The 26,818-nt window shown below is 39.8% G+C and overlaps 1 protein-coding gene across 5 annotated transcripts in view; it reads right to left on the reverse strand.

The window, feature by feature from the left end:
• The window catches only part of HUS1 (HUS1 checkpoint clamp component), a 977,322-nt gene that overhangs the window by 660,052 nt on the left and 290,452 nt on the right, over nt 1–26,818 (reverse strand). For all 5 annotated transcript variants that reach the window (XM_044064892.1, XM_044064889.1, XM_044064888.1 and 2 more), the window contains exon 2: nt 24,070–24,197. In XM_044064892.1, coding sequence (XP_043920827.1) covers nt 24,070–24,197 — 128 coding nt within the window. The remainder of the gene's footprint in view (nt 1–24,069; nt 24,198–26,818) is intronic.

Consider the following 26,818-nt stretch of genomic DNA (forward strand, 5'->3'; position numbering starts at 1 on the left):
TCCATTAGAGATTTCTTGCCTGACACTATGGGTATTCTAGTGGGGTTGGTAGCATCCTTATGTATTTAAGGCAAAAAGTATATATTATTGATGTGCCAGTTCATTCACTGTAAGATGTTGTAAGGTGCTTTGTGAGAATATCCCTTCATCACTAGCTGATAATAAAAATTCATCAATTTGTTTCTTAAAGAGTGACGTGGGATCAATAGTCAGATGTGAATAATATTGGCCATCCAAAAGTTGCCTTTTTGTCTTACCATCATATTGGGTCCAATCTTATCTGCCATCAATATGACCAGCTGCCATCAATATGACCAGCTGATGGTTGTTGGCCATTCGTGAAATCACCTCTTTCTGCCCTGGATATGTTGTTTGGTTTCACCCTGGTCTCTTTGGCATGAAAGTGTAAATCTTTGAGTAGTGATTTCTGAAATAAAGAGACAGTGTGATGCATAGATGGCATAAAATTCGAGCTATGATATCTGAAGTCATGCTGTGTATCTATGGTTTCTCTACCATGAAAAAATATTTTTAAGTTCAGATTTCTACAAAATCTCAAGACATCATCCACAAAACTGTCCTCAGACACAAATAAACCAGGGATGAATGAAATACCTTTATTAATTATTTTAGTCTCAGCCTCAGTGAGGGTATAGGAAGAAATATTAAAAACATTTATTGTTTCATGATCATTTTCAACAGTGTCTGCATGTCGTCTACTCTGTTGGTGTTTCCTGCCTCCCCTTCTGCGTTTGGTCCTAAAGGGACACTTATTGGTGCGTTTATGGGCAGGTGAGCCTGTAGGACCAGAGATATCTCGTTCGTAACTGGAAGAGGAATCATCCCCAGTGGTATAAGGCCCGGAGACTGGTGATTTTTTCAGGATGGGGCATGGCCGTTTTCTCTTGGCCATATTTTGTGGCTGCTGTGAAAATTGTACCTTCTTAGTTTTGTCCCTATTGAAAGGATCCCCTCTCTCGTAATCTGCCAAGTCTCTGAGGAATTTCTTCCTCTTCCTTTCTTTTAATTGTTCCTCCAGTTTTAGTAAATCAGTACTCAATTCCTTGAAACAAGAAGAAGATCCAGATTGGCCCTCGAACCTAATAAGTTCTTCCCCCAGCTTGGTGACATTAATAATTTCTGAATCAATGGTACGTTCAAAGTGTGCAGTTAAGATCTGAACAAATTCCATAGTGGCTTTGTGTTGTGCATCGGCCCATGCTTTTGAGTAAAATCTCGTCAGGGTTTCTTACTAAGGGTTGTGTACGAATCCTGAGACCTCTTGGGGTGATATTCTTGGCCATATAGGCCTTAAACAATTTATAATGCCAGTCATTAGTAGTACGAGTGATCCCATCTACAACCAGTTCAGCACACAGCTGGGCATTCCCGTTTAGACTTCAGACATAGTTAAAAAATGCCTTATAATTATCCTTGGCTAGGGATGCAATTTTAGTTTCATACTTTGCTTTAGAAGACTTTACAAGACTTCTGATTTTCTTGTTTAGGCTTAGGAGGGCACTCCTTCTGCAGAGTGATACCCATCTTGCTTTTGGACAACAGTTTCTTCCTCTGGTGGCTTGTTTTTACGAGAAGACCTGGTTTTGATCCAGTCAGGTACAGCAGCAGAGTTTATGCAGTTGCTTAAGTGTTTGTACAGGGCATTTGTGTACACTTCTGCATAGTGATCAGTGATGTCTATGATTGAGGGTGGTATGAAGCTTTTTATACCATCATTTAGTAGACTGCAAATAGCTTTGGTAAAGTTTTTTTTATAATTTTTGTTCTTGTGCTGCTGTCCATTCCAGTAGTTACTTCAAATGAGACCGACTTGTGGTCTCTGACCTAACCAGGGAGGGCACCGCACATGGGAAAGAACAGTGACCCCCCCCCCATGTTGGTGAGTACTATATCCAGGGCATTAGAGCCTTTAGTGGGGGTGCAGACTATTTGTTCCAGAGCATCTGTGTTAAAGTCCAGGAACCTCTGGGTGAGCGTGTTTTTTGCCTGTTACTAGGCATCTCATACAAAGGAGGACACACTCAGGATTGCATAACCCCTATCCCCCCTTAAATGCACCAAATAATCAGTAATCGAAAGGGCACTGCAATATCAGAATTCCATGGGAGTGGAATCTACATCCTTCTGCACCAAAGGCAATTATGCTACTAACACTGCTTTCAAATTCTACAGCACAGTGACTGTCATTTGCTAATCAAAACAGCTGCACATTGAAAACAGACTTAGCATGAGTAACAGTAAACTTCTCTGCCCTTGAAACTCACGATTCCATGAAAATACACTGAAATTGCTAATCCCATGACAATTCACTGAAACTCAAACTCAATTCCGTCAGCAGTCTGGAAACTGGTGTAGAGGATTCAGGCTCTTGTCCCCTGTAAACAAGTGCCTGAACAAGTTAAATTATTAACCCTCCTCCAGGCCAATATTTATATTTCCTCCATACCCTTCAACCTCTTAGCACAATAAATCTGGACAAAGCCTAAAATAATGGAGGGATAAAGGCCCAAAAATAGGGACAGATTTTAAGCATTGCTCTTATAGACATAGAAAGTTACTATTTGTTTTAGCATGCATTTTCTGAAGAAAATTAAGATTGAAACTCAAATGTATAAAATTATTTCAATCCTCAGTATTTGTCAGAAAAAGCATACATTTTATGAGGAATAGGCCAAAAATATGAGGCAAAAATCTGGACATTCTGCAAAAATCCAGACAGTTGAGATGTATGCATGCCTTTCAACCTTTTAGTGCAAGAAATCTGGACAAAGCCTAAACTAATGAGGATGCAATGGCCCAAAACTGGGAACAGATTTTAAATATTGCTCTTTTTAACTTAGAAAGTTGTTAGAGTAACAGGATTTATGTTAGTATGCATTTTCTGAAGGATATGAATGGTGACCTCAATCCTCTGTGATTTGCCAGAAAACCACACATTTTATGAGCAACAGACCAAAGCTATGAGGCTAAATCTGGACACTTGAGAGGCATGTTAAACACACATGCACACCACCTACCTTCTCTCTGTTCTGAGAGAGCAACATAAACACCTTCTCTCTCATACAGCAGCAAACAATTTAAATTATACACGCACAGCTTCTTTCTTACACCCCCCCCCACACACACACACACTTTCATATGAACAGAATGACTAGTTTAAATTACACACACACACAAACTTATACAGAAACAAATGGAATGGTTCATTTAAATTTTACCCACATACAGCATCCACAGTACACTTACTTTCTCTCTTAATGTCCGAGTTGTTTAGCTTCTGCTACATACCTACAATCAACTGCATTACTAGCCGAGTTAAGTACAAATTTGCAGTGTTAAAGATTGTACTGCATTTTATTTTTCTGTGTATTTAATTGTTTCATTGGTCTGTGTCTCTTTGTAGTTATTTATTTTTCTATTTAATTGCTTCATAGAATACTGTGGTCTCTCTCTGTCTCTGCAGTTAGTTTCCTGCCCACCCTCCCTGTTTTTGTTCTGGTATTAATCCTGGTGGCTTTGGAACTGCACCCCTCCTGTAAATTTGTGTTTGAACACTCCTTTAGGGGCTATCTCATTTGCTCACTCAACCAAGTACAGGGAGATCATATTTTGACTTCAGACACTCGTACCAGTCCCATCTGTTGAGCTCTATTCCAGTCTAGTGTCACTAGCTCATTCTACCTAATACAGAGAGAACATTTGGAAGGGCAAGCCACTTAGGTCCTTAATTTTGAATTATCTTCTGTTTCTCCTTTCTCCCTTTCCAAACAAAAAAAAAATTCTAAGCTTGTTTCCTGCCTTTCCTGTAACTAGTTTAGTCCAGATACAGATTTGCTGTAAACAGGACTGTTTGTAAGCTTCTGAGCCCCCAAAGCCTTTCTGTGTTGGAGGGAAGCCTTCTAGCTCATCAGTGGGAGTAGAAAGCACTAGGTAACCTATCTACCACAAGAGTAGTGGTTTCTGGACCAGAAATTTGAGTTTATTGGCCGTTTGGACAGTTTTTCCATCTCTTTAAACTTTCTGGTTTAAAAGCCTGCGTTTGCGCTCATTTCCCACCTTTTCTGTAACTAGTCTAGTCCAGATACAGATTTGCTGTATCCAGGAGTGTTTGTAAGCTTCTGTGCCCCCCCAGGCCTTTCTGTGTTGGAGGGAAACATTCTAGCTTATCAGTGGGAGTGGTATTCTAGCTTATCAGTGGGAGTGGTAAGCAATAGGTAGCCTATCTACCACAAGAGTGGTTTCTGGCCCAGAAATTGTAGTTTATTGGTCATTTGGGCAGTTTTCACATCTCTTTCAACTTTCTGGTTTAAAAGCCCGCATTTGCGCTCGTTTCCCACCTTTCCTTTAACTAGTCTAGTCCAGATACAGATTTGCTGTATCCAAGACTGTGTGTTAGCTTCTGAGCCCCCAAGCCTTTCTGTGTTGGAGGGAAGCATTCTAGCTTATTAGTGGGAGTGGTAAGCACTAGGTGGCCTATCTACCACAAGATCCAGGTACAGATTTAGTTTTAGTACTTGAATTTGCTTATTCGTGCTCAGCACTTGTTCAGAACTTGTTAGCACTAAATAAGCTACATATTACTACAGCACTCAACCTTCCTCTTTACCTAGAGGAAAACAGTTTTTGTACTCACTTTCCTAAGTTGCTTAGAGAAAAACAACAACAAGATGGGTTGCCAACTGGCTCACTGACAGAACCCACACTGTAAAAGTTGCAGACTCCAAATCTGACTTCAAACCAGTGACAAGTGGAGTACCACAGGGTTCAGTCCTGGGACCTCTCCTGTTTGGCATCTACTTCTCTGAAGTACAGGCTAACACAGAAGGCCTCTGGCTAATGAAGTTCACAGATTACTGCAAACTAGGAGCCATAGTAGAGTCCCCAAATGATGTGGACATCCTACAGAAGGGCCTCACTGAGACAGATGCCTGGTGTCAGAGGCATGGCCTCAAGCTCAATGCCAAAAAGTGCACCGTCATCCCCTTTGGTAAAAACTCTGTACCCATGAACTACCACATAAATGGCAGTCTACTTAACGTCAAATGTGTGATAAAAGACCTTGGGACCCAGGTGGACAGTAGTCTCTCCTTTGATAATCACATCGCCACAGTAGTCAGGAAATCCTATGTGGCACACCTCATCATAAAAGGGTTCTCATCCAGGTAAAAAGAGGTCATTGTTCCCCTCTACTCGGCACTCATTAGACCCATTATAGAGTACAACGCCCCTTTTGGAATGTGCCTCACAAGACATCTGCAGCAGCTGGAAAGGCCCCAGAAGTACCTCACAAAGAGGATTACTGGCCTCAAACAGATGGCCTACTCTGACCGTCTCAAAAAACTCCAGCTTTACTCTGTAGCATATCGCCTACTCCGAGGAGATCTCTGCCTAACATATAAAGCTATGTTAAACCTAGAGCTGTTGGACATGCTACACCTTAAGAAATCCCAATACCTCTGAGCTACACGCTCTAGGAACCTAAACCTCATCACCACAGTAAACAGGACATGCTGGAGGGATAGATTCCTGTCCCAGAGACTTCCTATACTCTGGAACAAGCCACCCATCTATGTTAAGCAAAGTTCCTCATTAACACTCTTCAATAAAAATCTTGATGAGTGGATGGGAAATAGCAAATACACCCCGGGGATCACTTCTGTGGCTCTGCTTGACAGGGGCACAGGAAATTAACTTTCTTAGGTGGCGTAAGCCAGGGGACCTTGTTGGCTAGGCTTACTTAGGCCCTTGGGCCGATAGGTTCATAGGTAGGTACTAGGCTATGAATGTGTACAGGAACATCCCCTTACAAGAAAAAGAGAAGGCATCTACCTTCCAGGCCAGAGGACTTGGGAATCTGATGCAAAGAAAGAGGAGATTATCTGTTTAAAGGGGAGGCAAAAATATCTACATGAGGAGTGCCCCACTGATGGACAATGCACAGAAACACATCTCTGTGAAACATCCATTCAAGAGCCTGTGTTTTGGACCCGCTCAAAGAGTCAGTCACTATATTTTGCTCTTAAGGAATGAATACAGCCTGAAAAATTACTTGATACTGGACAGCTAACTCCCAAACTTCAACAGCCAACTTGGAAAGAAGCTAGGACCATGTCCTCCCCTGCCTGTTGATATACTACATCAGTGTGCTATTGTCTGCAAAGGTTTTGACAGGCCCTGGAAGAAAAGGGAATGAAAGGTCTAAAGGGTGAAAAGGTGAGCTCATATCCTTGATATTAACATGGTCTGATCTCTGATGAATGGGCCACAGGACCTGGAGCTTGAGGGGACCGACAGAGTCTCCCAATCCTGTGTCTTAGGCATCCAAAAAAAGTTCCTGAGGGAGGACTGGGGGTTGAAAAGAAAGTCCTGCGTTGAGAAACAGCTGATGAATCCACCATTGAAGCTAGAGCTTGAGGCATGGAAGGAGAGAGCCTAGAAAATCTAGAGGATGACAGTGTTGAAGCCATACCGACTTTAGAAACCAGTGAAGTTCTCAAATGAAGCATGGCTAGAGGTAGCGTAGCAATTAAACAAGATGAATGGTGGAAGCCATGAAACCTAGTGCCCTTAGAAACTCCCTGGCTGTAATTAAAACCCAAGAAGAAGGGACTGAAAAAAAGGCGATTAGAGAATGAGCCTTGGGAGGAGGCAGGGAAGCCAGCACAGGGATGGTCTGAACCCTGCAACTGAAAAACAGATGAACCTGAGAAGGAACCAAGACTGATTTTTGGAAGTTTATTGTAAACCCTAGGCTTTCCAAGAGACAAATAGTATAGTGGAGGTGTTGAAACAAGGTCTCAGAGTCGGAAGCCTGAATGAGTAGGTCATCCAGGTAATGAAAGATCTGAACCCCCCCCCCAATCTCCATTCTGCAAAAAGCAATCATAGGAGCAAGGCATTTGGTGAAAACCCTTGAGGCAGTAGAAAGGCCAAAGTGCAAAGCAGAGAGCTGAAATGCAAGGAAGAAACCGAGAAAGGCAAAAACTTCCTGAAAAGGGGATGACTTTGGATGAGAAGATAAGCATCCCTGACAGCCAGGTAGACCAGGAAGAAGAACAGCAAACTGGATCTGAAGGGATAGCATCTGAAAGGAAGGGATCCTCAAAAAGGTGTTCAGCTAAGAGGTCTAGAATGGGTCTCCAGGTGCCTTCCTTCCTGGGAACCAGAAACATTCTTGAATTAATCCCTCTTCCCCTGCTGGGAAGGGGGCACAGCTTGAATGGTGCCTTGAGACAAAAGGTCTTGAAGTAGTTCTGTGAAGAAAGGAATCTGTTCCTGTGGAGATTCAGGGATGCACAAAAGGGAAGAAAGGATTTCCACAACATAATGTATCTTTGCTTCTTTCCATTGTCCATCAAAGTGTCTTGTGTGATCTTTAACCAACTGGGAAGGGACAGGGAAAGATGAAGAGATAAGGGACCCTACCTCAGGAAAGGGGTAAGCAAACTGTCAGACAAAACCTGACTTGTTTTGAGGTTTTTGAGAAGTGGGAACATGAGTAGGCTTAGCAGGAGCCTCCTCCCCCCCCGAACCCTTGCCTTGGGGAGGAGGATGATGCTGTCTGTGAACAAAAGCAGATTTAGAGGATAATTCCTCTAGAACTTAGGAACAGGAGAAACAAAAATATGTTTTAATTCCTGCAAGGCCTTGCCCTTATCCTGCAGAGACTTAAAGACTCAGCAGTCGCAGAGCCAACAAGTTATTATCAAGAGTAGCATCGAACAGTTTAGCCTTAATATCATTAGGCAAAAGCTGGAGATGAAGCCAAGAGTAGCATCTCAAAAAAGCTTAGCAGGGTTTGCCAGAAGAGAGACAATACAGAAGGGTCAGCGGAAGGACATTTGCAGAGAAACTTACACTCCTCAGGCACCCTATAAAACCTGTCAGGCTTCTTAGGAGCTGGAGGTTGAGAATCCGGGGCCATGAAAACTGCTGAAAAGGTATCTAAAAGGACAGCCATAGTAGGAGGGGACAGCAGAGGGATTACAGGAATCCTATCTTTTTTGAATGTCAGAACAGTCCCATTTAGAAAATTCCATCACACGAGAAATAGCATCCCTAAAGGAGAGTTTTTCAAATGGAGACTCTGGGCTAATACAGCCTTCCTCCTCAGAGCCATAATCCAAGGTAGAAGGGATCTGAGAGGAACATGTCAAAGACTCTTCCTATAATCCAAGTCCTCTTTAAAGGCATCATGCTCTCCGGGCCTTTTGAGTGAGGTAGAGGACAGGGGGGAGCAGGTACAGAAACTCTTTGGGGAGGCTTCAAGACCATCAATGCATTAAATAACCCCTGGGTAAAATCCTGCTCTTCACTCTTGGGGATCTTCAGCAGCAACAATTTGCATGGTCGTGAGAAACACCCAAACTGAAACATTCTTCTTTTTTTGTTTTGTTTTTTTTTTTTTGTTTGTTTGAGGGACGTCCGCCCAAAACACCATAAGAAGTTCAGACCCTTACCAACATTTAACTAACGTAGTAGGAATCTCCTCTCGAGCAAATATCTGCAGAATCCTCCTCGGTTCAACTGAAAGGATCAGCCAAGGATCCCCCTCAACATCCAGCACAGACATGTGAGGAGCCTTCAAGGATGTGCGAGAAGTCAGATCCATGCCAGCTTCTGATGTGGTTGCGGCAGTGGAATCAGACATAGCAACCAGCTGATCCTCTGGGCTTTCAGCAGCCTTGAAAGAGATGTCTGGGGGGAAGCAGGACAGCAGCCCGGACTCTTTTGGTCTTTTTCTTGGCAGGTGGATGATCTTTGGGATGGAAGATTCTGTCATAGTACCCCACTCCAACAACTTAAGACTTTGATTCTCCAGGTAAATGGACTAGGTGAAGACATGACTACATAGGGTCTTAGGGGAAAATGCTTGGCAGCAATTTGTATTGTCGATAGAAGCACCCAAACAGGAGAGACACTGCTCATGATGATATTTATGGGGATCTACCTCACAGACTGACATTTTCCCTTTCTGGATGACATGTAAACTCACAAAAACTTAAAAGGAAGAAAAAATAAGAAGAAACCCCAACAGGGCACTTATCTGAAACATGGCCTGGTAAACAGCACAGAAGGAGGAGCATTCAAACTGATGATTAATGATAGCATTCGGACTGATGGCAAAAAGTTCTAAGGTATGTATGGCCGTATATCTCCTTTAGGTCCTATGCCTTGAGCAGGGAGCATACGTGTGGCATAGGATGTCTGTAAAATCCTAAGGCTTTGGTATACTGATTGGACGTTGGGCGACCCTTGGCAGGGAATCTCTTTAATATAGAATACTGCAACAGTGATGTGGAAGGACATCTAGTCTTCCATTTATAATTCGTTCTCAAACTTTTTTATCTTGTTTGTATGCTATCTTTTCATTGATGTAATGCGGTCAGGTAATCGTCTATTCACAGACAGTTGTTTATTACCTTCATTATTTCCTTTCTTTTATACATTACACAATTTGTATTAGATACTGAAGTTTCAAGCTCTCTCTTTGTTTGTAATTATCACCTATTCTTCAGTAGTCAGTCATGCATCAGTTTAGCCCACATTTTCACTAACCTGTCCCTTCCTAACCTTCAAGGGACATTCCATTGATCCCAGGTGACATATTTACTGCCTTGTCATTCCAGTGGTGCTTTTACTTCCCCTTTATTTCTCTTATTAATATTGCCCTTTGTTCACTTGTTAATTTAGGGGGGGGGGACCCCATCAGATATTTCCTTACTTTCCATTCTAGATCACCGAGTTTCACTTCTGTACAATTTAATTTCTCAAAATATTTTCTGAAGACCTCAGTTATTTGTTGTACAGATTGTACTACCTTACTAGAACTCTCTTTTTGAATCTGAAATATGTCTGTCTCTCTATATATATATTTTCTGCTGTCTTAATCTTCCTGCTAGTGCCCAAACTGCCTTGGACTACCAGCACAGTACAGCTCCTTCATGGCCGTCTGTTGCAATCTAACTCTATCACCCTCCTTTTCCTGGAGATATTGTTTTACCATTTCTAACATCTTATTTCCCACTGGAGCTTGGATATTCCCTTATTTCACCATCCTTTAAGTTTCAGCTTTTTTCTTCATCATCATCATCAACCCCCCCTTTTCCCCATTTCCCACATCAACTGTTGCCACCTATCTCTATTCACTGACATGCTCCTCTATTCTTTAACAGTCATGCCTGACTGTCACAGGTCTTTTCTCATGCAATTCATCCAACTTTTTGCTGAATGTCCTCGTTCCCTCTTGCCTTCTTCCTATAACTCCCAAATCTTCTTTACCACATTGTCTTCTGCTTTCCTGCAAAAGTAATGTTTTTTTTTTTTTGTTATTTTTTTACTTTTGCTAAAAATAGAACTGTTATGGCTTCTACTCTGATGTCATAATTTCTTCATCTGCCCCAGTGTGTTCATCTAAAAATTTAAACACTTCATCTAAATCACTTCAAACTTTCTCAGTTGTCTGCTTTTAGCGGTTGGGATGGTGGCCTAACGGTTAAGGTGTTTGTCTTACAAGCACAAGGTACAGGGTTTGAGTCTCACAATGGATAATTGGCTAGGCTTACAATGGCTCGCAAGAGCAGTTAGCCTTGTACTAACCTATGAACCTATTTACTGTCCAGGTTTCTGTACCATAAAGTACTGGTTGCACCACTGTTTTGTACACGTTCCTTTTCAGCTACTTTGACATTCTTCTGACACACACTAACCTGGCACTGTATTGCCACTTGGCTGCAGCTCCTCTGATTCTACCTTTGATTTCCTCATTCAGACTTCCCTCCTCCTTGACCACCCCCTCACAGATACTTTAAACTGTTAAGACCATTCCACTATTTTTTACTTCCACCTCACTTTTCAGAATCTTCTTATTTGTCCATTTGCTGCCATAACTACTGTGTTATATGTACACAGTTTCATCCCATGTGCCTTCAATTTTACATCCTATTCCCTATCATTTGGTGAAGTTCCATTTCACAGTCTGCTTGTAGTGCCACATCAACTGCATAGAGCAGTTTTGCTAATCTGTTCCCTCCAACCTGTTTGCTAATGCACTCCATCACCAGTACAAACAGCAGGGAGCTACTCTTGCGGAGAATAACTCGGAGTCCAGACACTGTTCAAACTTGTGTCTATGGGACCTTGAACATAGTTTGCACTAATTCTACCATTGTTTATGGGACTTTAAACCATTGCAGGACTGCTCAGATCAGTATTCTTGGGACCTTGTCATGTGATTTCTCCAAGTCTAGGAATGGCCAGTTACACTTTTTCCTCAACTCTAGCTTCTTCTCAGCTATCTGTCTCATGGCAAACAGTGCATGCTGCATCCTGATCTGCTCATCTCCCATCATACCTTTTACTACTCTGTGCATTTATAAACCAGCTGCAGTACATTCAAGTAGTGTGACAGGGATTTGGTACCTCTGTACTGCCCACAGTTGTGAACATCTCCTTTGTTATTGTACACTGGCACAAGAAAACTTATTTTTCTAGTCACCTGAGCTATTCCTTTCTCTCTCCATACTGCTAAGAGTACCTTCAGGAGTAATCTCTCCCTTGGGTCACACAACATCGCAATCATATCTGCAGTGACCTCATCTGAACCAACTGCTTTCCCTGACTTCATTTTCCTTAGTGCTGTTCTTACTTCTTCAGGATGGGCTCTTCTTCCTCTTTCATTTTAGGTTGTGTCCGGGGCAGTACATCTTCTGTGTGGTTTTCTCTGGGGACCAGTATTCCTTCCTGGCCTGATCCATCTTTTCTGTCTCCCACTTTTCCCCCACACTCCTTTATTTTGATAACTTCCTGGACTTCTGCACCCACCACTAGCTTTCATTATGTACCTTATCTCTATACCTGGCTTTGTCACATCAGTTCTGCAGTCATTAAACATGCTGGTTTGAGACACTGCCATTCTTGTTAAACTCCACCTATCATCACTCATTCCTGAGGTTCTACAGCCTTGAGAGTTTTCTTGAATTCTTGTGTTGTCACTATCAACTTCCAGGTCTTCAGCCTAATCTCCTTTGACCTTAGAGCCTTCTCTGATCACTGCTTGCAGCTGACGGTGGCTAACAGTGGTTTATAGTGTGCACCAACTGTTTCACTAGGGATGGCTTCACTATCTCTGACTCTACTCAAATGCTCTTTCCTTACAAGTCTACCCGAGTTGCGCCTTGGCCACTCTTGTATAGGATCTTGTGATCATTTCTCTTGCTGAATCATGTGCTGGCCACCATCGAGCAATTGTCAGATAAAAGTCTAGAATGGCTTCGTTTTGTTTATTTATATTGCCCTACCATGTGAATCTAGGCAGTCCTCATATCCTGCTCTGTCTATTCCAATATGAACATCTGTGTCCCCCATTATCAACACAAATTCATGCTGTCCTACTTTATCTAGTAGGTGCTGCAACTGTTGCCTGAATGCACTCTTTTCTTTGCTATCACAACCAAGCTGTGGGACACAGTGCAGTATTCATAATCTCAGCTTGACTTTAGACCCACGACAATAAGACTACTGTGCATCAATAATTCTGATGACATCCCTCACAGTCTTCTGAAGACTCTCCCTCACCCACAATTCCCATACCATTTCTAGTCTGTCCTCCCCATGAATAATAGACCTTGGATCCCAAGCCACATGGCTTTGCTGCAATGACCTTCCACCTTGTCTGTACTGCATACACAGAATGTATGGCCTCCTCCTTACCATTGTTATGCACTTCCAAAACTGTGGCTTGTCAATATATTGAGTGTAACAATGATTAGTTCATGCTTGGCAAGTTGACTGTTTTTACCATCAGCTTTCACTCAACACACCCATCACAGGTAATCCAAGCTGGGCAAATGGACACTGGCCATCCAGTATTTATTTTATTTTTATTTATTTTATTTTACATTTGTTGACCGGGCTAGTCTAACTGGATATATGTCCATTTTCAGTAGAGGCCCAGGGAGAAAAGCTCCAAGATAAACTAAGTGAGAAAAAAAAACTTAAAAATCATTTTAACATAGGACTAGGAGAAGAATAAAACATATTGAGATATGCATTGCAAATTACAAAATAAAACCTTGGAAGGATAAAATGTAATAAGATAACTATGTAGCTGCATACATTATGTACTATGCTTCTAGCAGGTTATAATATGGAAATCAGAGAGGACAAAACAAAGAGCTTTAGAGCTAGAATATTATAACAAAACAGTGTGAAATGCAGGTAATTATACAATAAAGGACAAGTGATGAAAGAGTAATTATGTAAAATATGCAACTAGAGTATAGAAGCAAGAAAAATCTTCTGTAAAGAGAATTTAGAGAGACAGAGCATAGTATGGCTAGAGAGAGAGAGACCTTGTTTAGTAGTAAAGAACTTTGTTTATTAGTAAAGAAAATGTATTTGTTCTAGAGTAGTGTAAAAGGTGGTATTTATAGGTTAAGAAAATAAAATAGTACATATGTAGTCAATAGTAGCAGACATTTAGATAAATCTTGTTGGCTAGATGCCTAGTCTGGTTTAGAACAGGGGCACAGCCAGTGTGTTGTTAGGTAAAGTTTCAGTTTGTTTTTAAAAAGTGAGGGAGAGGGGAGAGTGGAAAGATCACTGGGGAGAAGATTCCAAGTTTTTCCAATAGCATTAGAAAAGAGAGATTCTCCAGCCTTGTTATTGAGTTTAGAGGTATGTACAAGGTTTTTGTGAGAGGAATGCAGGGATTTCAGATTTATATATGGTGTGATGAGGGTGGATAGAATAGGAGTAGAGGAAGGTTTATAAAGGGTTTTATGGGCAATGGTTAGTTGGTGGAGTTTAATCATGTTTTGTATTTCCAGCCATCCAAGCTGTTTTATATTTATGCAATGGTGGGTTCTGTAGGGGTTACCTGTAGCAAACCTAGCAATATTGTTATAGGAAGTTTCCAGTTTGTTAAGGTTCTTTTCTGAAAGGTTAGTAAAAATTGGTGATGCATAGAGGAGAGTAGAGATTAGATGAGTGTGTGCCATAGTTGTTCTAGCAGTGGGGGAGAGGAAAGGTCTAATTCTTTATAGGGAGCCCAGTTTTTTGTTGACAGTTTTTATTGTATTATTGATATGGGTGTCAAAATTGAGGTTATCTATGATAATGCCCAGAAGTTTGGTGGTTGGGTCTGGTGATATAATGGTACCATTAGTGGATTTAATTGAGAAATCCAATGGAGAGGAATTTTGAGTTGGAGTAAAGAGGAGAAGTTTAGTTTTATTAGGGTTCAAAAGAAGGCAACGCTGTGTAAACCATGGTTCAACTATAAATTCTGATTCTGATGAAGTCTCACGATAGGAGACAAAAGCGGGCTCAATCTGTTTTAAATCGAGACGGTGTGTTCAAATAAAGAGTTTGCAAGATTTTGGAAATATTTATTGGTCAGTTCGTCTTCTTTCATATGTATAGGTGGAGGACAGCCTTTATTGTTACCTACAGCACGATTCTTTGTTTGTTGCCATTAGTCTATACTGGGTGTGTGGACCCAGTGATTGTGTTTGGTTACCATTGTTCAACTATGTTAAATGTGTTCTGGGTAAGAGAGAGAAGTTCAGATTTGGATTTGGCTGAACATAAAAGTGTGGAGTCATCAGCATATTGTATGCAAGTGTCTTGGGGGATGGCTAGATGAAGGTCATTGATGAAAATTGAAAAGAGAAGAGGCCCTAGTATGGACCTCTGAGGGACACCTATGGTAACTGGTTGAAGGGTAGACAGTGTCTTATCCCAGATTACTGCTTGTGGTCTATTATCGAGGTAGGACTGGAACCATTTTATGGAAGGTGTATCTAAAGAGAGGGATCTGAGTATGTTTATGAGAATATGGTGATTGACCATGTCAAAAGCTTTAGACAGGTCAATGAAGAGTGCAGAGGAAAGGTAATTAAGGTTGCGTTTTTTATTTATACAATCTGTAAAGGACAGGAGGGCAGTGGTAGTGCTATGTGAGGGTCTAAAACCATGTTGACAGCTGGAAAGTAAGTTATTTTTGGTTAAGTGTTCAAGTAGTTGCTTATGGATGCATTGCTCCATGATCTTTGCTAGAGGTGAAAGAAGGGCAATAGGACGAGAGTTCAATGGATTGTCCACCTTTATGAAGAGGTATGATATGAGATACTTTCCATAGGCTGGGTGTTTGACCTTCAGTGAGAGTCCTATTGATCAGAATAGAAATGGGATAAGCTATAGCTTTGGCTGATCGCCGTAGGAAGTCGGCAGGTAGTTGGTCTGCAGAAGGAGAGCAAGGTTTAAGTTTTTGTAATAGGGTCAGAATATATGAAGTTGGGATGGGTTGTAAATGAAAAGGAGGAGGTGGGGTAGAGTTATAGGAAGGGAGATTAAATATATTGGGTGACAGCTGGGAAGCTAGAGTTTGGATAGTATTAGTAAAATAGGTATTAAATATGTTGGCTGTATTGATGGGGTTATTATGGTCAGTATTTTGAGGGTTAGGAGTGGACGATTTACCTGGATGGAGTAATTGGTTAACGCTAGTCCAGAATTTATGAGGGTTGTTTTGATGTGGTTGTTGGAATTTTAGGTAGTAATTTTGTTTATCTGAGAGTATAGCTTTCTTAGTGTCATTTCTTAGTTGTCTGAAGGTTAGGTGGTCGGCTGGGTTTTTAGTCATTCTCCATTTTGCCCAATATTTGTTTCTAAGATGCATTTTATGTTTAGTTAATTTAGAAAGCCATGGGGCAGACTTGGTTTTAACTCTAATAGATCTGGTTGGTGTATGTTGGTTAAGAATGGCTAGGAAGTTAGAGTTAAAGTAATTGATGGCTTCTTCTAAAGGGAGATGTTTTAAAGGAGACCAATTACAAGTTATTAGTTCTTTTTCAAAGAGCTCAGGGTTAAAGTTCTTTTTGGTTCTGATATTTTTAACAGATGTTGAGTTGGGAGAGAAGGTTTTGTGCCTAATAATATAGGTTAGTGAGTGGTCACTTGTATTATCAGGGAGGGTTCCTGAGTCATAGTTATTGGGGTGATTGTTGATAAGAATCCAGTCTAATATACTTGACTTTTGGCTAACTTTATTGATCCTGGTGGGGTATGTAATGGTTTGTGAGAAGCCATATAGGTTAATATGGGTTGTAGGGAGGTTGCTACAGTAGCAATTCCAGTCAATGTTCATATCTCCCAGGATTATGGTTTCTTGGGGTAAGTGTTGGGATAGCCAACAAAGAATATGTTCCATAGTGGCAATGTTATTGCCAGGAGGAAGATACATACAGATGATATTGATAGATTTAGCATTGTTAATATGAAGTTTGGTGATGAGAATTTAAGCATTAGTATCTAGTGGTAATTGGCAGTTATAGGTGGATAGCTGTAGGCCTGATTTAAATAGAATAGCTACTCCTCCACCCTTCTTAGCTACTCTGTCAAGTCTTAGTATGTTATATCCAGGTGGAAGGATTTTGTTGTCTTTGGTAGTAGGTTTTAGCCAAGTTTCAGTAAGACAGAGGATATTGCAACCAATAAAACAGATCTATCAATCTCACCTACTACACACACCCTTCCCCCACAAAACCAAGCACAAACTCAGACTTAAAGCAACATAACCTTCTCATATATCTTTAATTCACTTCTTATCAGTTCTACCTATTTTTCTTTTAATTCCCATTACCTCACCAAGCATTATGCTCACATTAGCTAAATATACTACTACCAAAGCTCTTCTCTTTTCTAGTCTCATTTTTTTCTCACCTCATCTTATCTCTTAACCTCACTTACACATCAAACTTGTTCTCACCTTCACTATCCTTATAAACAAACAATAATTCAACCACCTAATACCCCTCACCAGCACATAAATATAACGTCCACACCAAGCTACCTTAATTCAAAGTACCATAGACTAGCCCACATCAAATATAATTATACAATAACCAGGAAAGTTCTATATCTAATCAGTAGTACACAAAATCCATTACTTAGACTGAAAAGGCTATCCTTAAAAGATGGAGATATCCACCCTAATCCAGGCCCAGCCAATGTCTATACCTCCAGCTCTCAAACTCCACATCCCACCACCTCACTGTCCCCTACCAAACTTCCCAACAAACTCCTAGTTGCCCATCTCAATATCCGAAGCTTAAATAATAAAGTGGCCCACCTCCATGCACTCCTGGATGTATATTCCTTTGACATCCTCTGCCTAACTGAAACATGATTGAAACCTGGACCCCATGATAATGAAATCACACCTCCAGGCTATAACATACTGAGATGTGACCGCAACAAAAGAAAGGGTGGAGGAGTAGCAATCCTATTCAAAGAAGACCTAGTAATCACCTCTTCACCCTCCAACCCTCCTTTGGAAAATAATGCTGAAATACTCATTTCTAAAATACAGATCAATTCTAACAAATCCATAAACATTATCTGTGTCTATTTACCTCCTGGGAATAACATCACTACACTAGAGAATATACTTTGCTGGGTCAAATCATCCTTCCCTCAAGAAACAATAATCCTAGGAGACTTCAATATTGATTGGAAGAACATCAATACTGACCATCTTACTTCCCATATTAACCTTCATGGTTTCTCTCAAACTATTACCACCCCCAGTAGAATTAACAAACCAAATAAAAAAGAGACTATCTTAGACTGGATTCTTATAAATAACTTTCAACAAACTTATAAAGTAGGGACCCTCCCAGACGATGTAAGTGACCATTCTCTCACCTACATAATTAGGGAAAAAATTATTTTACCCAACCCACTATATATCGCTCAATTCGGAGCAACAAACAATTTAACATACAGCTATTCCAAAGTGAACTTACTGCTTGTAATTGGTCTCCCCTAAGAACACTACCACTTGAAGATGCTGTCAAATACTTCAACTCTAAATTCCTAACTATCCTAGACCACCATGCACCTAAGCATACCATTTGAATTAGATCAAAACCAGCTCCTTGGCTATCTAAAGAAACCAGGCAAAAAAATCTTACTCAGAAACAAAACTTGGGATAGGTGGCGAACTACCAAACTTACAGCAGACCAACAAATTTTTAGACAGCGGAGAAACTCGACAAAAAAAGCAATACTCTTAGATAAAAAAAACTTCTGCTATAAAATGTAGAAAACACAGCAATATAATCCACAGAAATTTTGGGCTAATATCAATAGACTCATGAACCCTGGGCACTCCAGTACACCAAGTCCAACAGACACTAATCTCAAAACCCCAAGCGAAATCGCCAGTACTTTTAACTCATTCTTTACTGAGACCATACAATCCCTGGCCAACCCACTATCCCTTGACAACTCTAGCTTTCTTATCCCCAATAATAGCCCTATTCCCAGTTTCAAAATTACAACCCATCTCTACCAAATTTATCCTCAAACTCATCCAAAAACTGAAGCCTTGTACTCCTTCTGCTGACCAGATCCCAGCTGAATATTTGCAAAAAGCAGCTACAGCTGTAGCCTATCCCATATCAATTCTTAAAAATAGAACCATAAATGAAGCAACCAACCCAGACATATGGAAAATTCCTCACATCATTCCTCTACATAAAGGAGGTAACTCAAACGACTACTCCAACTACCGACCAACAGCTTTATTATCCCCATTAGCTAAAATCATGGAAAAAGGCATTCATCACCAGTTACTGAACCATTTAATTCAGCATAACTTACTAGTCAATGCCCAACATGGTTTTAGACCATTCCACAGCACCACTACTGCCCTTCTTTCCTTCACTGACTCTATCAACAGAAACCGCAACAATAATACTCTCTCCTCAGCTCTCTTCTTAGATCTTTCAAAAGTTTTTGACATGGTGAACCACCCTTTGCTTTTAAATATACTAAAGTTACTTTCTTTTGACTCGCTAGCTATGCAATGGTTCTCCTCCTATCTCAGCAATAGGCAGCAAGCAGTGCTCTGGGAAAATAATCTATCATCCTTCCTGCCTGTCACCTTGGGTGTCCCCCAGGGATCAATTCTAGACCCGTTATTTTTTTTATAAATGATCTGCATGTAGCTATTCCACAAGCTACTTGCATACAATATGCAGATGATTCTACACTCATCTGTAGAGCTAAATCTTCTTCTGAACTACAATCCATAACTCAGAAGGTGTTTAACATAGTAATCATGGTTTTTAAAGCGTTGTCTCTTCTTGAACCCCCCAAAAAACAAACTCTTACTCTTCCCTCCTACCTGCAAGTCTACACTACTTGACTTCTCAGTCATCTCTAATAATGGTATCCTCATTTCACCAGAATCCTACACTAAACTCCTTGGAATTACAATAGATAACAACCTTAACTTTGACATTCACATTAACAACACTATAAAAAAAGTTAACAGAAGACTGGGCTCCCTATATAGGATTAGACCCTTCCTCACCTCTACAACTAGAACTACTATTGCCCAATCTCTTCTAATCTCCATACTGTTCTATGCCTCACCAATCTACACTAACCTAACTAAAACCAATTTGCTCAAACTAGCAAGCTCCTATAATAACATTGTCCGATTTGTCTCTGGTAACCCCTTCAGAACCCATCACTGTCACAATCTAAAACAACTTGGATGGCTTGAACTACAGAATCAGCTTCAATTTAACCAACTTACCATAGCCCATAAGATCCTCTATGATCCAAACAAACCTCCAATTCTCTCCAACCTTATAATCCCCTATAAAAATCTCAATACCTTACGCTCTTCGAATAAACTATTAGTTAGCATAAACATGTCCAACAACTTGGCAGGTGACTCTCTTTTCGAACACAGTTTGCAAAAACTGGAACCTTCTACCTAGTGAACTTACATTACTTCCTTCCCTACACCTCTTCAAACAAAAACTCAAATTACACCTTAAAACACACTGGCTATGCCCTTGTACTAACCCTGATTAGATTTTCACCTCTGTTTCTAACACTTCCTTGTGTATAACACTTCCTTGTTTATGTACTAATCAAGATATGATTGTTTAGCTGAAACGAAAAGTTAACAGTAAAACTACTGTAACATCTAAGTATTTTTCTCATCTGAAAAGTCACGTTCAATTTTCTGTTTTTTGTCATTTATGCACAACATAACATATTTGATTTAATTGCTATTTACTATTTTACTGTTATTTACTACCTAGTTAAGTACTGTTTGTTAGCTAATTTATGGTAATCTTTAACCTTGTTATAACTGTAGTTAGTTTGGAGCGTTTCTCCCCGGGCCTCTACTGAAAATGGACATATATCCAGTTAGACTAGCCCGGTCAACAAATGTAAAATAAAAAAATAAATAAATAAAATAAAATATCAAAGGCATATAGTTCTACTAGGGCTTGGAGTTGGGATACTTTGTTGTTTTTGCTACTTATATTGAGATGGGCTAGTTTGAGAGAGTTAGGTTATTTATTAGGGGAATTAATAGGGTAGTAATTTTGGTTGGGGAGAGTAGGAGATGTTTTATTTGGACCTGGGTTAGGATGGATATCTCCATCTTTTAAAGAGAGTAGTAGTCCTATATAGCTAGGGTTACTGATTTTGTTATATAAAAATGGATTTTTACTGAAATTGATTATGTTATATTTGATATGTGTTATTATGTGATACTTTGCAAGTAGGTAGTTGGGTGAAGATGTTATATTAGCATGGCTAAGACGCAGTGGTAGCAATAGAGCATTGGTTTCCTTGTTAGGGTAGTGAAGTTTAGGATACAGGGGATATTCATAGGTGGTGAGTACATATGATAGGGTAAAAGAGAATAGTATTAGTGGTGTCAGTAAAAGTATGATGTAAGGTGTAGTAGGTGGTTTATACATTTTACAAAAGTTATTGGATGTATATAGGTAAAGTTTGTGAGAAATAAAGAATGAGGATAGAGGAGTGAGCAGGTGAAGGTATGTTAAGGATGTGTATGGAGAAATTGGGTCAGAGAGATATAAAAGTGCAAAGTGTGTTGGGATAAGTCGGAAGGGAAGAGGTGTGGTTATCCTTGTCTAGGTTTAATTGGAGAAAGGAAGAGGTGTGGTTAAGGTAGTATAAGAGTAGGACCCCTGGGGGTGGGTGGGAATTGGGGGTAGGGAGGGGAGCGGAGTGAGCCCGCAGGGCGAACGGAGCAGGTACAAATCCAGAAGTACAAATCCAGAAGCAGTAATCAGGAAACAATCAGCAAGATTGACTCCAAAGGTGAGTTTAGGAAGCCAGATAAGGGAAAAGGATAGAGAGAAAATAAACCTAGAAAGGGTGGGTAAGGACAGAAGAAGTAGAGGGTAAAGTTGGATGACTAGTTATAAGGAAAGGGACAGCAGGAAACTAATTATTGTGAATGTCTGAGGCTAGGAGACAGATAAGAGAGAAATAGGTAAGGTCGCCCCCTAGTAGGCAGGTCTGATAAATTGCAGGCTAGGTAAGAGAGGGAGTTTGAGTTCTACAAGGAAGGCTGGCGAGACAGGGAGTAAATTACCTTTAGTTTAAAAAAGCGGGTGTGAAGACAGTGACTAAGGTGAAGCAGGGGGGCTGCTGGCTGTCCTAGCTCAGGGCTTTCTCTAACCTATGTAGTAGAGGAACCACAGTAGAAAGACTTTCTGTCAAGAAATTAGTCCACAAACATACTCTGCTGGTGTCCTTTAGAGAGGGATTGAAGGGCAGCTTATTCAGCAAAGTGAGCCTCCGATAAATGGAAGGTCCTTTAGGTTCCTATACTTTACTGCAGGATACACAAGATGGGCAGGTAACTTGAGGAGGCAAGAGACAGAAGGAAATGATGAGAAAAAGCAGATTATCATAAAGCAAGATGAGCTTGCTCGTGCATTACACTAAGAAATAGATACATTTCTAGTAAGTTACAGTTCTAAAACAAAAATAAATACCAGAACCTTATGCAGATGGGTTCATCAATTCACAACAATCAATATCAGTAGATAACAATTTAGCTTACTGAAAGAGGGCTGCTGGGCTTTATGGTGGGTGCACATTGGCCAGAAGGAGGCATATGCACTCAACCCACCATTATCATGGATCTCTGGTGTAGAATGGAGTAGGCCATACTTCAAGTGCCTTTCCTACATAAAGGCGATGATATCGCCAGAAAAACAAAATGGCAGGCTTATGCCCAGTACTGAGGGAATAAATAAATGCATTTATCCTTCAAAAAACTGAACAACACAGGAGATAAATGCACGACAAGAGTGAATGAAATAAGCAAAAAAAAAAAAAAAAAACATTTACTCAAGCCAGACATCTCAAAAAAGACCTTTCAGTAAGGCAGTCTGCAGCCATTTTCTTAGCAACCAATACTCTCATGTGACAAGCAAGACCTGCAGAGAGAGGGGATGTGTGTTGCATTATGGGAACAGAGTACATCTGGAACTCAGGGAAGGTTTTACTGGCTAAGTGACCTTAAAAATCAATTGTAAAGATTTTATTTTGTACTTTAAAAGAAGCACATACTTGTAAATAGATTGTATATTTATTGTGTGATTAATTAGTCACCAAAAAAGAAAGTATTTTTCTTATAAGTTTCTGAAATTTGCATTTTAAAAGTCCTGTGTGCATATGGAAGTAACATGAACTCCTGCCATAACATTTTCATGATAGGGACCACTGGCATCAAGTTTATGATGGGGGTAGAGGGGAGCACACAAAAAAGCCATTGTTTCTGTAAATGGCTCAAAGCTCCATTTTTTCTGTTAAAGATAAGTGGGTGAAATGAACTCCAAATTGATAAATAACCACAACTAATTAGTTAACTGCTAAACCATTAAGGAAATTAAGTTTAACACAAAGTGCTTCCATTTGTTTATCAATTAATTAAATAACTAAGGGTTACCCACACAATAACATCTAATTAAGCCAGAACATTTGCAGGCATTCGTGCAGCAGTGTGTGTGTACGTGGGAATTTTAAAAGTTAATTTTCAGTAATATATCATTTAAAATGCCTCCTTTTTGGATGAATAAGTGATAACAAAAAAAACACATCTTTGTTGTTAACTAAAATAAATTATATGCACTTCAACTTTGAGGGTTACCAAACAGGAACTACTACCCATCGGCTCATGAAGCTACCATATCTTTTCATTTTATAAGTATAAACATTTCAAACAAGGCTCAGGAAATGCTCTCAAACTAGAACACTTAGAAATGAGCCGTACTCATGGATAACCAAGGTGTCTTCTGGGAATGGGATAAGATGTGAACTAAAACATTCTATAACAATGAGTACTACAACAAAGTGACACTACAGACCAATAATAAAATATGATGCCAAGCACAAAGACACTTCTAAACAGAGCTAAAAATAAACATATCACTACTGTACATTACTTCTATATGTTACAGCAAACAGTTCTAACATTAAAACACTGTACAAAAACATTTTACAGACTACTTAAAATACTGCAGAACAGCAGTAAGTTATAAAAGGGATTTTCGGGAACCTTTTCACTCATTGCCTGTTAACCACCATACCCTTCCTTGCCCATCTGCTGCCCATATACAGTGGTGAAAGCCGACTGTGAGTGGCAATCATTTGGGCAGCCACCAAAGGCTTTTATTTTTGTCTGAAAGGTCATAACACAACAGTCTGTGCCCAATATTGTGTGTTCCTCGCTTTCTGTCAGGATAACACTACCCCCGCACCCCCCTCCCCCGAAAGCTGGCAATCCTGTGGGGATTCAACCACAGGAATGTGTCACCCAGGCATGTGCTCAAACATCCTTCCCCTGATGAGAGTGGAGCTGGCATAGAGACATCATTCTCTGCCTCCCCACCCTAATGCCAGCTCCAGCACATACCCACTAAACTAATCAAACTCAGGTCACCTAGGTCACAGTTAAGGCTTTATCCTTCGACACCACCAGAGCTAACAGTTATAGCGAGATTTACCTGCATCAGCTCAGAGGATTTGGTCATATGGGCTAGCACCAGGTTCAAGTAAACCTTAAAGTTAATTTCTAGAAGAAAAGACAGTAAACACTACAAGCTACTAGTGCCAGCCCTTTTAACTTCTCAAAATAACAAACAAACAAAAAAAAATTACAAGCCAAATCTTTTATTCAGGGCTTACCTGAGATAACTCGCACCACATGCTCACTCCTCCATTTGCAACTTTATCAGAAAGAATGAAATACAATTTTTCTGTTGACAGACGAAGAGTGCAAACCTTTGCCAGTTTGGAGATGGTATTCACTACACCTATGTTTTAAAGGATCAAAAATAAAATGAGTTTGCAGCTTATGAACCCATTAGGTTACAATAAATTCTCAGATTAAACATACTGCTATTAAATTTAGGAAACAGATTACCAGCAGACAGAGGTGTCATTTTTTCATGTTTGATGCTTCATTCCTTGATCCCAAGAAATATGTTAGTATGCCAAAAATGGGATCAGCTCCATCTAATTAATTAGAAAGTATAACAATATTCTTTGAGGGCCCTAATTAACTAGCTGCTGAAGTCTCAAAGCCAAAAAAGTAGCAAAACCACCCCAAAACACCTATAGTACTGTCTCTATACAAAAGAATTAAGGCCCACAACAGGTATATATAATTTAATCTGCATTAACACAGAAACCGCACATTTAACATAACAGTAACACAGCCTATGTCTCTTTGCTCCCAAGATCCCCTTAGACTGAATTAAAGAAGTTTATTGCGGTTTGGTGAATCCATCCACCTTCCCTCACCCTGCATCATTTGAAGATGCAGTACCTAGCAGACCACTCCCTCAGTTTTAATCAGTTATATATAATATAATTGTACTGCGTGACGCAATGTGATTATGCTCAAAAACTGTACAAAAAAGAAACCTATAAAGTGCTTCAACAGGGCGAAACTGTGTAACATATAGTTGAATAAAATCATACCATAACAGCAGATGTCCTTCTCTTCAATGTTGCAGTATTCTTCACCTAAGGCATCTACTGCCAAGGTTAGCCCAACATCCAACCAGTACACCAAAGGGTTCAGCTATTATAGGTACTCCCTGTTCATGACATAGTGCAGAAAGGTGACCATGAATGAACACATTCAGAACTCAAAAGCCCTTGGAGGAATAGCATACCCTCAGGGACAAATAGGAACAAGTGCATCCACAAGGAAAAATAAGGAAGAAGGGACTCTTGGCAATGAGAGAAAACAGAACACAGGGCAAGAGTCAAGCCAGAGAGGGAAGGAGGGAGGGATTGAATGCTACAACAGTGAACAGAAGAACATCTACTGTTAAGAGTAAGATTTTACACAACTGCACTATGCTCACTGCATATCACTGTTGCAGTATTCTTTACTAAAGGTGGTTGTAAAAAACTTAAGGAGGAAACTTGGGAGGAGGAAGGCACAGAGGAACCCTCCACAAAACAAATGCAGAATAGTCCCTTGCAAAACCTCCTCTGGCCCTGGAAACAACCACCAACTTGTAATGCTTAGTGAAAATATGAACAGAGGACCAAGAAGCAGCCTCCAGCATGTAACTGGTATCCAAACCCTTGAAAAGTCACCAGAGGAGGCAACTGCCTTAGAAGAATGCGTCTTTACAAACGCGGAAAGACATTTCCAAATAAAAGAATAACAGAATGAAATAGCCTTAGAAATCCAGGAAGAGAAGGCTTACTTAGAAATAAACAAACAAAATGTGCTCAAATGAAAAGAAACAAAAAAGTTGCTCAGATTTATGAATAACTTTAGCTTTATCTAAATAATATCCTAGTTGTCTATGCAAATCCAAGATGTGAAGAAACTGCACTGGCAGAATGAGAAGGAAAAAAGGAAGAAAAATGAATAGACTGATTAAGGGACAGCTCATTCACCAGCTTGTATATCAAGGATAAGTATGGAGAGAGACCCTGTTCTTGATGAAAATCTAAAAAACTAGGAATAGCTATAAGAGCCTGAATTTAAGACACTCTCTTGACAGAAGTAAGAGCCAAAAGAAAACTCTTCCAAGTACAATGTTAAAGGGAGCTGAAGCATTAGATTCAAAAATAGCCCAAGTCAACTTTTCAATAAAAAAACTGGGTCCCAGGAAGGTGGAATAGGCTTCCTGGGAGGCCGGATATGAAGGATGTCTTTAAGAAATCGTTTGATATCAACTTAAAGGCCAGAGGAGGTGTCAAAAGCAGACAAGTAAAATTGCTGATAGGTGATATTTATCAGAAGAATATTTCAACACAGCATGGAGCAGATTACATAAAATAGAGAACTAGAGGAACCTCCACAAATATAGGATCCGGATGGCAAGAGTGGAGGCAGATATAAAATCTCTACCAGAGGATTTTCTGTTAGTGGGTTTATCGGCCTCCGGCAGAACCCTGAACACATCCTCAGAAAAGAGGTACCTAAAAGGGATTACAATCCTATCAACCACAGTGTCATGCGAAGAGTGGACAAGTGAGGATGAACAAGAGATCCTCTTTGTTGTGTGAAAAGATTCACCCAGTAAGATAACTTGTGGGAAAAGCCAGTGGCCAAGTGAAAAATACATTATATATATATATATATATATATATATATATATATATATATATATATATATATATATATATATAATCACATACAAACACACATATATATATAATCACACACACACACACACACACACACACACATTTATATATATATATATATATATATATATATATACACACACACACACACATATATATATATATATATACATACACACATACATATATATATATATATATACACATACATATATATATATATATATATATATATATATACATATACACACACATATATATATAAATATATATATATATATATATATATATAAAAAAAAACCCAAAATATATATAA

Source organism: Protopterus annectens, chromosome 3.part0 (genome assembly GCF_019279795.1).
Source record: "Protopterus annectens isolate FY-2018-M chromosome 3.part0, PAN1.0, whole genome shotgun sequence".
Lineage (NCBI taxonomy): Eukaryota > Metazoa > Chordata > Ceratodontiformes > Protopteridae > Protopterus > Protopterus annectens.